A 17,151-nucleotide genomic window follows, 5' to 3' on the forward strand; every position below is an offset into this window, starting at 1 on the left:
GGGTGACAATAAGAGAGCTTTTTTTCACTCAGAGTCTAGACAGGGAATTCAACACAGATGTCTTGTTTGGTGTTGTTCCAGCTTTATTGAGATACTAAAGGCCCAGTGCAAGAATTCATGCACCAGTAGGGTCTCTTGGCCTAGCCAAACAACAGCTCTCTGACATCCCCCCAGGGGTCCCAGATTGTGAAATGGTGCAGGCTAGGCCGAGGGACCAAACTGGTGCATGATCAAGGCCAGGGAGGGATGTGGGAGGTTGGCCAGTTGGGGAGGGACTGTGGGAGGGCTCTAGGGCATGTCCGGCCCACCTCGCTCATTCCCGATCAGCTGGCAAGCTAACCTACCAGACAGAGCATCTGCCCCCTGGTGGTCAGTGCTCATCATAGTGAGTGGTTGAGTGGCCTTAGCATATCATTAGCATATTACGCTAATTGATTGATTGGTTGATTGAATGGCCAACCGGACAGTTAGCATACTGCAAAAACGGTTACCACCATAGCTAATACCTCCATCTTATCACATAATTACTATTTCTTTCTTCAACACAAGATGCTTTTAATGAATGAGCAGTAACAAAGCAATATTTATAGAGGAAGGATCAGGGTTAAAGGAACAAAATAGCTACTAGTGGCCATGGAAAGCCTTTTAATTGCTAGGCCTGCTGGACTAAAGGAAGAAATAACACCAGGATCAAAATGGAGCTATCTCCTCCCAGAGATGGAGTGTGAAAGTAAGAAGGAAGTGGGCAGGAAAAGCTGTGACCTCTACTTCTTCCCACCCTCTGTTTTTCCTGTGCCCCGCTTTGGATCAATCCATCCAGAAAGCACAAGACAAGGGAGCCTAGCCAGGGGATGGGGCAGAGAAGGGTAGAGAGGGCACTAGTCCGTTGGCATAGTAAACAGAGAAGAGCCAGAGTAGAACTTACTAAATGATTTCCAGGGTTTCTTTCAGCATAATTTTTTCATTAAAAAATACACTGCCTTCTAATTATGCTCTTATTAAGACAGAAAAGGATAATTTTTGAGGTTGGCTTAAACATAAGTGTGCACACAATTCATAATATTTACAAGATACTGAATATAGTTGGCAGATACACCACATATTTAAAACACGCACACACATATTTTATTGATTTTTTTTACAGAGAGGAAGGGAGAGGGATAGAGAGCCAGAAACATCGATGAGAGATAAATATCAATCAGTTGCCTCCTGCACACCCCCTACTGGGGATGTGCCCACAACGAAGGTACATGCCCTTGACCGGAACCAAACCCGGGACCCTTCAGTCTGCAGGCTGATGCTCTATCCACCGAGCCAAACTAGTTAGGGCATATTTTTTTCATCTAAATAATATATCAATATATTACAGTCATATATATAATATCTATATATATAAAAGCCGAAGTGACTGTTATGTCCAGTCAACTGAACTACCAGTTGACCAAATGACCAGTCAACCAGTTGCTATGACACTCACTGACCACGAGGGGGCAGATGCTCAATGCAGGAGCTGCCCTTGGTGGTCAGTGCACTCCCACAGCCAACCTCCCACAGCTGGCCAACCTCCTGCAGTCCCTCCTCCTGGCTTGCTGGCCCCAATTGGCCCCGATTGCCAGCCAGTCCAAGGGACCCCACCCATGCACAAATCTGTGCACCAGGCCTCTATACATATATCCTAAAATTTTCTGAAGTGTGAGTAAATATTTTTGCTGGATATCATTTAGCTCAAATTTTGGTTTTGCAGAATTCCAGGTACTGTTTTGCTCTATTGGAACTTTCTGGTACTAATTAGGCTGCTGATATGGCTTTAAATTCTTTCATGTTATCAGATAAGGTCATGTGTAAACAGCTTTATGGATCAATTAATCTATTGTTAAAGGCAGAGCAAATGTTGATATTCAAAAGGACACTTTCAAGCTCCCCACAAAAATTCAATGACTTACTAGTAGACTATCAAATTATGGTCCCTGAGAACTTGTTGGCCTTACCTAATCTTCCTGAATCAAAAACTCTGAGGGGTGGCCATAGCTGGTTTTGCTCAGTGGATAGAGTTTTGGCCTGCTCTCTATCCACTGGGTCCCAGGTTTGATTCCAGTCAAGGCACATGCCCAGGTTGTGGGCCTGATCCCAAGTGTGGGGCTTGCAAGAGGAGGCCAATCAATGATTTCATCTCATTATTGATATTTCTCTCTCTTTCTCCCTCTCCCTTCCTCTCTGAAATCAATACAAATATATTTAAAAACAAAAAAACAACAACTCTGCAGGGTAGAGCCCAGAAATCTGTATGCTAACAAGCCCTCTGGGTGAGTTTGATGGTAAAGTTGAAGAACACAAAACTCAACATTTTTTTTAACTTCCATATTGAAATAAATCAGTTGTTTCATTATCTTGATTTTCAATATTGTAACATTGTTCTTACTTTTTGCTTCATTTTAAAGTCAAATACCTCAATTTTCTCGTTTTTGACTCAACATCCATCAGTCCAAATGGAGATTATTAATAAGCACAATGACCTTAGAAGGATGGCAAGTCCCAGTGCCAGCAACATGCTTAAAATGGTAAGTCCTGTCTGATTGATAGATTGTTATCAATTAGCATCTAACCATGTAACAATGAATATTCAACTATGATCTATCTATGAAAAATACTCTAATCTCTTTATTTCCCTAGAAAAGTTACCATATTGGTTGATAGTTAAATGTAACACTGCATTTGAACTGGAAAACATTGACTCTCAATAAAGGATGAAAGTATAATTAATGGGCAGTGAAAGAAGCCTTGTAAATTATATTACTTGAGTAATTAGGTGCTAAACAACTAATAAAAACTTAAACTATATAATAAAATATGGTGTATGGGTCTAAAAATTATATTCTCTCTGTTTTTGGTGGGGTACCTACCCTCTGTGTTCCCACCTGCTACTGGTGGAAGTGGAATTCTTGCGATGTCATGAGAAAAGGAATTTTCTGAGACTCGTACAGGAAAACGAGTGCTATTTACTTGCATGGAATTAAACCCCTGGGTTTCCAAGGTCTCATTTCCCTTCATCTCACCATGGAAAAAGTCCAGCCTTATCTTCATCAGAGCTAGAATTTAAGTCACTGCCTAGCATTTCTGCCCCATATTAAAGCACAGTCCAGTGCATTCCAGCATCTGGCTAGGTCAGCTTGTGTTCCCAGCTGCAGTCCATTGCCTGTAAGGTCCCTATGGCCATGGGCCATGCAGCTGATAAATCTACATGGCTTTGGGAGTGCACAGTGAGTGATGGTCAAGGAGCAAGAGAAAACAAGGGAGCAAGAGCACAAGGGCAAACAAGCAAGAGGAACAAGAAAGAAAGAATTCTTTGTCTGGGGATTATAACCAGGAGCTTAACCAATCAACCCTTCAGGATTTCACTTGTTTGCAGTGTCTCTGCCTTTTTAGCCAATTATCTTTTCCCCAAGTTAGTACCTTCCCTACATCACCCCAACTTCACTGCACATTTGCCCAGCTTCCTTCCCCCAGTGATTTGCAGAGAATGGACCGCTGGCTCCCTGGGGAGTGTAAAGTTGCAGCTTCCTGGTTAAGCTGCCCAGTTGACCATGCCTATAATGTCTGACCTTCCCTTTGCTTTCTTCCTACTATTAATATTAATAAACATGTTAAGAGGGTAACACTGCTCTTCAGCTATGGTCAGGTCATATGTTATAGAATGTGTATGGGTTTAGGCCATACATTATGAAAGGGAGCATACACAGAAAGTGTTGATTAGCATGGTGGGGAGCCTGGAAACTGAAAGGTGAGGCAGTCTGAGGTATTTAGATGAAATATTATCCCAGGAGAATATGATCACTGACTCTAGGCTAATTACTTAATCTGAAGGAGCCTTAGCTTTCTTGGCTATTAGTGGAAATGATCATTAAACTTTGCTAACCTTTGTGAGGATCAGTATAGAAATGCTATTGTAAATGAAATTCCATTAACATATGAGATGTTCAGTAAAAAGTAGTTACTGTTTCTCTTCCCATTCAAGTATTTAAAGTGCTGTCATATGATGAATTAAATGTGTTCTGAATTTCCTCAAAGGGCTCAGCTAGAATTAACAAATCATAGGTATTTGGAAGTTATACTGTATATACTTCAAGAGATTTAAAAAAAGTCTATTTAGAAATTAGCTGTCTTGGGAGGTACTGAACATATACTTCCATTGCAGACAAAATGCATATTTTTTTGGAAGAGAGTCCTATAATAAATGAGAAATAGAATCCATTATCTTTCTGGTTCATGCCATTGCTGAAACACTATGAAAGTTGTTGCTAAATCTAGGCTATAGGAAGGAATTTTTCTACTGACCCGTATGTTTAGCTTTATTTCTGAGGAAGTGTATTGTGCCCAATGTACAGGACAAATACCTCCTGACCATAATAGCTAATTGACATTGCCTTCTCAAAGGTACAGACTGTCTGCTCTGTTCTGAACATCTCTTCATCTTAGACCGGAACTTTCCCCCCTCTCTCTAGAAAGCAGTGTATAGTAATTTTGGTTTAACTTATCTGAATTAGGCTAACACTCAATTCCTATTTGGATTTATTTTCCTATATCTTTCCTATTTTTGCATATGAGATAACGGTAGACATTTATTTTTCCACATATTTTGTACTTCACCCCGTTTTATTTTATTTAGTACAGCACAAACTTATTAATGCTTGTTATAGCATCTGGCAATATATTAATGTATATGAAGACTGGTGCAAAGGCAACAGACATTTTGAGAAAAACAGCACATACTTAGTTCTCATTTCTAATTAATTATCCATAGCCCCAAGCTGTGCTTATCCACTTAATTGGGTTTAAAATTTTTTTTTCCCTAAAATACTTTATCTGTGACCCCATATGGTAATATGCTTCCTTATAACTAAGTGATTTAGAAAAGCAAGAAATGTATCCTTTGGTAGAACAATGGAAAAATAAGAAATACTAGAAAACAATTCATCAAATAGGCAGTTGTTTTAAATGTGATCATATACATCATGATTGTGTCATGAATACATAATATTTTTATATGTTTTCAAATGTTTGTCATTTACATCAAGACATGGAATAACATAGTTGCAAGGAATGCTGCAAATTGGGCAAGCAAGTGTACCTTCTCTCACAGTCCTTCATCTGAACGACGAATCAGCTGTAAGTCACACTTCATCAATCAATAAAATCCAAAAATTAAGCTAAAATTCACTGAAGTGGTGAGCTATGGCAGCTTGGGAATGGTGATGGAGATTTTGTCTGTTGGTTTTGACGTCATGACCTATCCTCTCACCCAGGAACCTTGCTTCCTTTCTTGTATTCCTTTGTTTTCTTTTTTTAAAAACTCTTGCCCTAAAATGTCATTACTCCTGCTACTCCAAGAAAAAAGAAAATGACTCTAAGTTAGAGATCCAAGGCAAAAGCTATGGGGGAAGGAAGAGGAGACAACAAAAAACATTGTTTTAATTTTTTTTTTTCTGAACTTCAGTTCATGTAGATACTCATCATTCTTATTTAGTCACATGCCAAGTTTATTCCTGAAATCTAAAACAAACAAACAAAAAACCCTCTCACTTATTACATTGTAGTCAAATTTACCAGACTATAAATTCCTGGTGAAAAGAATTACTTATTTTAATATAACTTTCCAGGGCATAAGTGTAAATTATGTTCATGAAGAATTAACTCTCTACCTTACTTTCGAGGCCCTCAGTTTGCTCCACTCTGCAAGCCCACCGTACCCAATCCTGTCTTACACTTTTTTGCTAAAATCTGATGGGCCTCCTCGTCACCGCTCTTGCATTCATGGCTTTGATTTCATTTTCCCACGGGCTATACCATCTTATGTCTGATCTATTTGCTGTCTGCTTCACATGTGCTCCTCTTAATTCTCTAGCTAAAGAGCGGAAGGTCAAAATCATGTCCCCTATAGGCATACTATGAAGGCATAGCAGATAATAATAAATACTTGCTGTTTGTTAATTCATTTACTAGTGTTGCCAAAATGGTATCTGTGACTGTGTTAACCTGCACCATCAGCTTGAAAATGAATCATTATTTACATATTTTAAAGCTATTCATATGTGGTCGGGAGGGAGTGATTCCAATTCATAGAACTGAACTTTGGAAATTGAAATTAGATTTCTTCAATCAGTCAGTGAAAGATTTTGAAGGTGATATTGATCACAAAAACTAAAATATAATATTCTAATAGTTTTTGATGAGAATTATTTGAAACTACTGGTTTCACTATTTTTTCATTGTCTTTCTAATTTTTAGCCATTAGTTGTGGAGAGAATTTATACATGTCCAGTAGTCCCAAATCATGGTCAGATGCAATCCAATCTCTTTATGATGAAGTTAAAGATTTCAAATATGGATATGGAAGTATGCGAGCAAATGCTGCAACTGGCCATTACACCCAGGTAAAAATGTAATGACAAAAGTATAATGTTTTTTTTTCAACTACCCTCCCAGAATTATTTTTTTGTGTGCAGTTTATTCTGGAGATGTTAAGCATACATCTTAGCTATGCAACCTATATGTGAATATAAAAGCTGCCCTACTTTACAAAGTATGTGCTACCCATTAATGTACATAAACATCAACCCATTATCTCTTGGGTACCCACCAACTTCATCTGCGTATTGTGATCTCAATTTACCACAATGGATTTTTTAAATGACAGCTCTGAGAATGAAGTAATGAATGACCTTAATTATATTTAAGCAACACTTTGAACAAGTCTCAAGCTATTTTCTCTAGACTATCACAGGATGAAACACTGAAGAGAAAAATAATAAAAAAATTAACTCATATATGCAAGTTATTTTTAGTCATTAAGTAAGTATTTTTGTATTATATATATTTGTCCCCTAAGATTATCTACACACACACACACACACACACACACACACACACACACCAAGATCAATAGTTTCTTCTCTTTTCCTGCAAAAATCAAATTGCCCTTAAGTGACTACCCCCTTATTTCCCAGCATGCTATTGTCTATATATTTATGAATTTGAGTGTGATTCACTGTTATAACAAAGGTATCATGCATGTATAAAGCTTGTTGGATGTTAAATGAAGCCCCATAGCTGGAAGAGATATTTTAAAAGAATACTCGTCAAGTTTATAAATTTAAAAAATCCGAAGGCAACATTTTTCAGTTTTTAAAATTCCCTTCATTGATAACATCTAATAAGCAATTAAGAAACAAGCCCTACAATGTGAACAGCATGAGCTTAATTAAAATGACTATTTTAAACCTTTCTCTTACAGCTCGTTTGGGCCACTTCCCACCAACTTGGCTGTGCATTAGCCCACTGTCCTCACAGCAAACTTCAGTATTACTATGTTTGCCAGTATTGCCCCGCGTAAGTACAGCCCAAAGGGCCACTTTGATCATATGGTAGGCCAAATGGCCTGCACCTTGAGCTATAATCCAACTCCTTTCATCAATCTGAGGTTCTAAGGTAGCTTCATGGAGAGCTTTGAGGGTGGTTTTGAAGAAAGGAGAAAATTGGAAAAGACTGGAAAGGCCAAGCAGTGCATTCTAAGGATTGAAAGAGCCATGGAGATATTGGTAGCAAAGTCCAGAAAGAATGGGCTCTGTGGTCCACAAGGTTCAAGAATAAATGTTGGCTTTGTCACTTACTAGTTGTGTGACCTTAGTTCACCAATAACTTAGCAACTTGAAGCTCTTTTTCCTTATCTAAAAGAGACAATGGCAATACATTTCTTGCAGTGTTTTGTTTTTCCTCCTGAGAATTAGACATAATAAGCTATTTTAAGTGCTTAGCATAGCTCATGGTACATATTAGATTCTCAATGAAATAAAAATTCATCCAGTACAGAAGTAAGAAATACTCTGTGAGATGCCAAATCCAAAAATTCTTAGGAACCTTGCTACAAACCTATCTTCTGGTGGCATACCTTTGATTTACTGTGAAGATAGTGGAACCCCATCTTCTTTTTTCTGCATATATTTAAATCCTACCAATTTACCTTAAAATTGTCTTTGTGGACCTAACCTTCATATATGTCTCCCTTTTATAACATGTGACTCTTGCTATGTATTTTACTCCCATGGCATGATACTATATTACTTCGTGTTGTCACTGCTTCTGTCTTTCAAATATTCCATCGCCAGCGGGAACATGTTTGATACCATCAGGACCCCATACAAAATAGGGAGACCATGTCAAGACTGCCCTCATCATTGTGATAATGGGCTTTGCAGTAAGTACTATTCATTCTGCATTTTTATGTGCTGATGTCTGCATGGGCATGACCTTGCTGAGTATAACAGTCTCAGAATCTGCCCTGATATATGAATGACCTCATTCTGCTTCTGCCCCCCACCCCGTTTCCTACTTCAGTCTTTTTGATCTTGGCAATAAAAATGGAGCTAAAGGCCAGTTGGTGTGGCTCAATGATTGAGCATTGACCCATGAACCAGGAGGTCATGGTTTGATTCCCTGTCAGGGCATATGCTCAGGTTGCAGGCTTGATGCCCAATGGGGGGCATGCGGAAGACAGCTGATCAATGATTTTCTCTCGTCGTTGATGCGCCTCTCTCACCCTCTCCCTTCCTCTCTCTGAAATCAATAAAAAACATATTTTTTTTTTAAAAAAAAGAGAGCTAAAAATGAAAGTGGTACGTTCAGCTACCATTTGAGAGTGATGGCTACTAAATTAAGATAGACTTTGAGGTAGTCATGCAAAGCAAAATAAACCATGCCAGTGTGGAGATGAAATTGCCCTTTAAGCCCTTCTAGTAGTCAGTTCTCAGTCAGGGTGGTGAAAGGTAAAATTACTTGAAACTCACTATACAACCTCAGAGAGGCTCAGGCTTGATTTGCTGTTGCTCCTAAATGAAAGCCAGGGAATAAAATAAAGGAAAACTCCATGTTGTTCTCTTCAGTATGGCCACCCCCCCCCCACACACACACACAGTCACACACACACACAGTCACACTCACACACAGTCACACACACACAGGCACACACACACACACAGTCACACTCACACACAGTCACACACACACAGGCACACACACACACACAGTCACACTCACACACAGTCACACACACACAGGCACACACACACACACAGTCACACTCACACACAGTCACACACACACAGGCACACACACACACACAGTCACACTCACACACAGTCACACACACACAGGCACACACACACACACAGTCACACTCACACACAGTCACACACACACAGGCACACACACACACACAGTCACACTCACACACAGTCACACACACACAGGCACACACACACACACAGTCACACTCACACACAGTCACACACACACAGTCACACACACACACACAGTCACACTCACACACTAGCATACACTCACATATTCTGCCACCTACACCACTTACTTCCTTCCTCACAGCTACATTTCCTGGGAAGCAAGCACCTACAAAAGAGCTTTGGACTGCTTCAAGCACATGCATTAAATGTTCCTGCCAGTCTTCTAGGAATCCCCAGACACTACATACACATATAAAATATCCACCAGAGCTACTCCTGGGGTAGGATACTAATCATTTGTATGGCTTGGTAAATGGGTATGAATAGGATTTGTCTTCCATTTGCTGCCCTTGCCCCTTTGTACAACCTATTCATTTCACAAGTAGATATGGCAGCACTCATACCCACAGGGCTAAATAAGTAGCGCCTGAAATATATTGTTAAAAATAAAAAAATAATTATTTTATTTTGTTATTTTGTTACTATGCACCTTGTTGGAACACGATAGTGAAATTTATTTGATGTCATAAAGTTCTGGGTGTGTGAACTCTGTCTGCCACATCAGGTATATTTATTAAGCAGTTTAAGGCTATTAACCCCCATGTGTGTGGTGAGCTTTGAATAAGAGAGTATATAAAGAATAAATGGGTTTCTCCTGAGATAATGTAGTTTTGGATAACTGATCCTTCAATCCAAGAAGCAGCATTTAATTTACTTTTTATTTCATTTTAGCCAATCCCTGCATGAAGGTGGATAAGTTCACGAATTGTGAATATTTGGTCAGACAAGTAGGGTGTGATGACGCACTCACAAAAGCAAAATGCCAGGCCACCTGTGAATGCCCTTCTTCAATTAAATAAAACACATTTTGAGGCTGATTCTTCATCTCAAGAGCAAAGTGACTCCACTTAAAAACTACTGTAAAAATGTCATTGTCTTTTTCTAAATGATCAAATAAATTTTGAAAAAAAAATCTTCTATTGACTATGTCCTCTTTCATCCATTCAATTTGAGGATATCTGAATAAAGAAAACCAGGTAACAAAAACAGTACATTTAGTATCTGTGAACTATAAATTAAAAATATAATGCTAAATCTAATAAATTCTTTAGTCATCATAATTGGTAACATGTGCTAAAAGCTTTTGTGCAACTTATGAATAAATGTTTTCAAAGCTTTTAAAACAAACTCTTTCCTTCACTAAGGCATTAAACAATCCATTGATGAGCGTATGCACTCGTATCCTAGAAGAGCTCTGTTTTGGCTGGTGTTCATAGGACAAAGATGACAGGGAAAGATGCCGATACCAATGATAATTTAAAATATAAACATATCTAAGTCTGTTGGCAGAAACATGAAAGAATTTGCTAAAGTGATAATTCAAAAACACTTACCCAGTCACTAGACCTAAATGAATTCATGTATTTGGCTCCCCCAGTTGAGGAGGAGGCCATGGCTATGTCCCTAGAGCAGTGATGGTGAACCTATGACTTAAGCGTGTCAGAGGTGACATGCAAACTCATTCTTTTGGTTGATTTTTCTTTGTTAAATGGCATTCAAATATATAAAATAAGTATCAAAAATATAAATCTTTGTTTTACTATCGTTGCAAATATCAAAAAAATTCTATATGTGACACGGCACCAGAGTTAAGTTAGGGTTTTTCAAAATGCTGACACGCTGAGCTCAAAAGTTTCGCCATCACTGCCCTAGAGAAAGGACCCAGCAATGCCATCATAACATATTCCATGGACTTTTTGTTAAGCCTTCACACAAAGGAACCCAGGCTATCTATCAAGGTAACTGGCAGGAGTGGAAAAAGATTTTTGTGGTTTATTAGATCTGGACTTAAAACTAATGCTGATCTCCAAAGACCTCAAATACTACCATAGCACATAGATCAGAATAAATCTTAGAAAGGTCAAGATAATAAAGTCCTGGCCCAAGTGTATCTCAGAGTAGCAGCAGTAGGGCAGCAGACTGATGCCATGGGTAATTCTCCAGTTCCAAAAGATGGAGTAAAAATCAATACCCTTAGCTTGGCCAATGTTGAGCATCAGCCATGAACTAAGAGGTCACGCTTTCAATTCCCAGTCAGGGCGCATGCCCGGGTTGTGGGCTCGATCCCCAGTGGGGTGCATGCAGGAGGCAGCCAATTGGTGTTTTACTCTTAAGATTTCTATCTCTCTATACAGCTCTTTTCCTCTCCCTCTAAAAAATTCAATAAAAACATATATTTTTTAAAAATCAATACACTTAGAAAGTCTCAAATTCACTACATTGGTTTTCTGACCCAAAGATTTAGAGCTATCATGGTAGCCAGGGCCAAGTGGAAGTCCATGAAACTAGCAAGATAATAAGCCAAAAAGAAGTTTAAGTGACTGGGATACTACCGAAATTTATGTTACAATCAATACAAAATTCAGTGGTCGTAATTGTGACCCCATCCTTGTCTATTTAGCTAGTGTAAATGCTAAATGGCTTATGGATAATAACCGTAGACCAGCGAGTAATTCTCAACGCTTTCATCTCATGGCACACATAAACCAATTACTAAAGTTCTGCAGCACACCAAAAAATGTATTTTTGTCCCAATCTGACAAAAAATAGGTATGCTTTGATTCATTCACATTGGATGGCTACTATTGTATTGGTTATTGTCATTTTTTTTATTTGACCATCTAAGGAGGAAGTGGTTAGTGCATCTGACTAAACAGGCATTGCATGTTTTAAAAATTCTTACAACACACTGGTTGAAAATCGCTGTTGCAGTGGACTATTGCAAACTTAACCACACAGTGGTACCATTCACAATGGTGATTCTGTATGTCAAATCTTTATTACAGAAAATCAACAGATTCCCTGGCACCTGAAATACATCTATAGAATTACAGTTGCTCTTATTCTATTACAGTCAGCAAAGATAATCACACACAGTCTCCCTCTATATAACAAGGCAAATGGTATATACTATACCTTAGTACATAGTATACTTTTGCTATCTGTCTACCCTTCCAATAGTGCTTCTATTCGATTCACAAGGCATCTTGTTTAGGGCCATAATACTGCATATTGCTGTTTTAAGAGCTGTGGCAAAAAGATAATGTTTTGTGTATATTGTGTATATTTCAGAGACCAATATAATGAACACCCATGTTTTCACCTGCCAGTTAATGAAACAAAATATTGTGAAGTTGAAACTCACTGTAGCCACCATGGCCCCTGACTCTTCCTGTCTCTATCTTGAATTTGTTGTTTCTCATGCCCATGACTTGGTTACTACATAGTTTTCCCATATGTGTATCCCATATGTGCATTTAGTATTGTTTCTCATATTTTTAAATTTTATGTAAATACTGTACATACCATCTACAGCTTGTCTTTTTATCTTAAAACTAGAGGCCTGGTGCATGAAATTCGTGCATGGGTAGGGTCCTTAGGCCTGGCCAGCGATCAGGGCCAATGGGGCCTTCCAGCTGCTGACTGGGTTCTTCCTTCATTCCGCACTACCCCCAGGTGGTCAGCACACATCATAGCAAGCGATTGAACTCCCGGTCTCCAGGTCAAACTCCCAAGGGGACAATTTGCATATTAGCCTTTTATATAGAGAGATTGTTTGGGAGATTTATTTATTCTTATGCTTTCAAGCTGTTCACACTCATTTTCACTTTTGTATAAACATTTAATTGTGTTCTCCAACACTAGGTGGTCATCCTCTTTTTCATGTACACTTAGAAAGTCTCCAGCCTTTTACCCTGACATATAAGTTTACACTGAACATTTTTACACAAGTTCTTGTAAACATGCTCCAGCATTCTCTGGGACTAAAATTGACAGGCCAAAGTAATTTGCATCTTCCTCTTTACTGGAACTTGCCTAATTATTCTCTGAACTAGCAGGACCAGTTTACACTCCCAACAGCCAAAATAGGATTTCCAGTTTCTCCATGTCCATAAAACACGTGGTTTATTGTATTTTTTAAATTTGCAAATATGATACCGTATTATGGTTTAAATTTTTATTTCTTTAACTATTAGTAAGTTTGCAAATATTTTTATGTTACTTGGACTTTTGGCAATTCCTCTGCAGTGCACTGCCTGTTCTCAAAGTATTGATATATTTTTTTAGCCCATACAGAGCTGAGATTAAGAAATAGTTATATAAGGAGATTTAACCTGAGGTTTTCTTTTAGTTGATGAGAAGCTGGGTTTGAACTGAGTCAGAAGGAAAGCCTATAGGCTGATGGTATTACTTCAGGCAGAAGCCATTGTTAATAGATAGACTGTTCTATGCAGAATAATCCAATGTCAGTTTGATGGGGAGTTTCCATAGAAACTCGTACAGAAATTGCCACATTATTACTCCTGAACAACACCTGTTTATATGGTTTTCCTACATGCAAAATTGTTTCATTAGATTTTTTTTTAAAAAAACACACACAACTCTTTTTAAAAGAGTGATAAATAGCCATTTAACTTCCCATTTACCTTACAATTGACTTTCCCCCCAAAGCGTGTGTGTAAATAAGCAGCCTCATGGTTCCAACTCATAAAAATGCCCTAAATCCAGTGACAGGTCCAAAAGTGCATTGCAGCTGGGTCAGGGTATCCTAGTGTGAATGTATTTTTTCTAGGCATGTCCTTGAATTTGTTAGAGGAACAATTTCACAGGCTCTAGCATTCCTGTCAGACACAGACAGTCCTCAATAAATATTTTGAGTAAATAGTGAGATTAAAGAAGGATACAGAGGGGATACTGCATCATCACGTTCCTTAGTTGTAAACTATAGAAACCAAATGTTCTTCTTAAAGAGAAAGTGGGATTTGTTGGACAGGTACCAGGCTGCTCAGAGAATCAACCCAAATGTCAGGGAACAAGTCTGACCAAGGCAAGCTGAGGTCACAGGTAGAGGCACCACAGGAACCTTCCAGTTAGAAGACCGACTGTGTTTACAAGCATCCCCCAGGTGTCAACTCCTGTGTATTTTGCATAACTGATCTCTAAATTGGTTGATCCCAGGTCACAGGCTTGAACTGCCAAAGTGAGGTGGGGGAGGGCCGGAAATATCCACCCAACTTGAGTTTCTCCACAATGGAACGCAAGACCTTTATTTAAAAACTCCCTCGAAATGGAAAGTGTTTGAGTGTGGGTAGGCAAAAGTGACAGTAAGAATAATAGTTACATTTAATGTGTCCCTGCTACGTCCCAGGCTTTGTCTTTCATATGCACTGTGATTGGGATCCTCATTATGACCTCTGAAGTAAGCAGTACCCACATCTTTTAGAGAGCAAAACCAACCACAGAATTTGACTTACTCAAGTTTATCAGTAATCATTGCACCTGGGACCAGAAGCCAGACAGTTTAGATTCAGGTCTGAGGCACTGACCACTAAACTGTACTATATACCCCCAGGTGCTTCCCAACACCCCCTCTCCCTGCTTGTCCTAATGCCTGAAGTTTCCGAGCAGAGTTTGGGTTGTAATCCTCTGGTAAGAATCACTAGTGATCTTCCATTAAAAACTTCAAAACCTATGGTTCATCTACAGTATGAAACATTTTACCATCTTTAAAAATCAAGAAGTAAAAGTGCTATTCTCAGACATATGGTTAAACTGTAATTGAAAAATAAAAAATATTAAAGTCAAATAAACAACATATGGTTAAGTTTTAATTGAAAGGTTATTATGATGTTACTGATATTAAAAATATAAGACATACGTGGCTATCAAAACATATTTACATATAAATATATAGAGGGAGCCCAGAAAGATGAACACCAAACTGTTGATATGGGAGTGGCATTGAACAATTACAAAGTTTCAAGTGGTAGGAATGATTTAAAAAGACAAATTTGTTTATAGCTTTCATCATGTGAAAACTGAAACTAAACCTAAATATGCATACATATGTATGTATACATATACAATTATTATATTCCTATGAAGGGGAGTACTTTTTCTAGGATGGGAATAATCCCCAAACAACTTGGCAGAAGAGCGCCAAAACCAATTAGTCAAATACAGAGAACAGCAGTTTCAGAGTCAGACAGACTTGCATTTTACTTCGGGTCCTGAACTTTTCTAAATGGCATTAGACTTTTGGAGTCATTTGGCATCTGGTTTTCCCACTTGTAACATGACATTAAGAAATGACTCCCCGGCTGGGCTGTTTTAAGGGTTATAATTAGCAGGTGTAAAGAGCCTGGTAGCTATCTGGTAGCAGGGGAGGTTAAAGCCACAAAACACTTACTCTAGTGCGTGGGTGCCTGAGGCCCAGCAAGCTGAGGCAGATTGATAAAATGCTATGGGGAAAGGACCAAGTTCTGGAAAGAAAAAAAAAATAATAAAGGTCTGTCATATTTTCTGGGAGGCCCTCGGTTCCAACCTTATCTTTGAGCAGCAGCTTGCCTGGCCTCTGGGACTTCCTTTCACTTAAGCTGTCTACTCCCTTGGGTGCAACGGCCACGGCACTAATCGGGCGGGATCTCCTGGAAATGAGGTGCAAGTCTCTGTTCCCTGCCCTCCTCTGCTACCTCCTTCTCTTTCGTTCTTTATTTTAATCATTACAGTGGGATAGCAGCTACTGCACACATATTTATTATTAGTGAAGCAAGGGAAGCATGTTTGGGACATATCTTTTCTTGGAAACACTGTGGAGAGTGATTCCCCCCCCCCCCCCAGTTACAATTAATATTCAATAATATATTAGTTTTGGGTGGATAGCATGGTGGTTAGACAATTATATAATTTGCAAAGTGATCCTCCCAATAATTCTAGTACCCACTTAGCCTAACACACAGTTATTACAATAATATTGACTGTATTCCCTATGCTGTACTTCACATCCCCGAGACTATTTTGTAACTACAAAGTTGTACTTCATCACTTCACCTTCTTCACCCAGCTCCCCAACACCCCTCCCACCTGGCAACCCTCAGTTTGTTCTCTGTTTCTATGAGTCTCTTTCTATTTTGTTCATTTATTTTGTTCTTTATATTCCACATATAGGTGCAATCTTATGGTGTTTGTCTCTTCTGCGTTATTTCACATAACATAATGCCCTCTAGGTACATCTATGTTGTTGAAAATAGTAAGATTTCATTATTTTTTTATTGCTGAGTATATTCCATCATTTACATGTATCACTACTTCTTTATTCAACCTATAGATGAGCACTTAGCTTGTTTCCATATCTTGGCTATTGTAAATAACACTGTAATGAACATAGAGGTGCATGTATTCCTTCAAATTAGTGTTTTGGATTTCTTTGTGTATATACACAGAAATAGAACTGTTGGATCATCAGGCAGTTCCATTTTTAAATTTTTCAGGAATCTTGATATTGTTTTCCGTAGTGGCTGCACCAATCTGCATTCCCACCAACAATGCATGAAGGTTCCCTTTGAGAGAAAGGCAGGAGTAGGTGAGTAGGTAGGAAGAGATCAACCAAAGGACTTGTATGCATATATGCATAACCTATAGACAACAGGTGGTGGAGACCTGGGGCAAAGGATGGGGGTGGGTTATAGGGGGTCAATGGGAGAAAAAAAGTGGACATATGTAATAATTTCAATAATAAAGTTTTAATAAATAAAAAACAAATGAGAAAAAAAGCAGTAGTGGTCTAATTTTGATCAGTCATTGTTATCAAAATAAGCAATTCCAATGAAAGCTTATAATAATGACTGTTATCCAAATGTGCATATATTTAGACATTGAGATAAAGAAATTGCGTCACTTACTTGAAGTCACACAGCAAGTTAAGGATCAATGTAGGATGATCAGTTCACATTTACCTCACCCACTGGAAGTCTCTAAAGCTCGAGAAGAGAGCTGTCTCCCATCATCGACATTTCAGAAC

At 38.6% G+C, this 17,151-nt stretch overlaps 1 protein-coding gene across 1 annotated transcript in view; it reads left to right on the top strand.

Moving 5' to 3' along the window:
* Positions 1-7,387, top strand: part of LOC102765696 (cysteine-rich secretory protein 3-like) — an 11,315-nt gene extending 3,928 nt beyond the window's left edge. Inside the window, exons 2-5 of the mRNA XM_006765725.1 lie at positions 2,439-2,558; positions 5,073-5,163; positions 6,283-6,428; positions 7,289-7,387. Coding sequence (XP_006765788.1) covers positions 2,439-2,558; positions 5,073-5,163; positions 6,283-6,428; positions 7,289-7,387 — 456 coding nt within the window. The remainder of the gene's footprint in view (positions 1-2,438; positions 2,559-5,072; positions 5,164-6,282; positions 6,429-7,288) is intronic.
* Positions 7,388-17,151: the final 9,764 nt, after the last annotated feature.

This window comes from Myotis davidii, unplaced genomic scaffold (genome assembly GCF_000327345.1).
Source record: "Myotis davidii unplaced genomic scaffold, ASM32734v1 scaffold240, whole genome shotgun sequence".
In the NCBI taxonomy this organism is placed as follows: Eukaryota; Metazoa; Chordata; class Mammalia; order Chiroptera; family Vespertilionidae; genus Myotis; species Myotis davidii.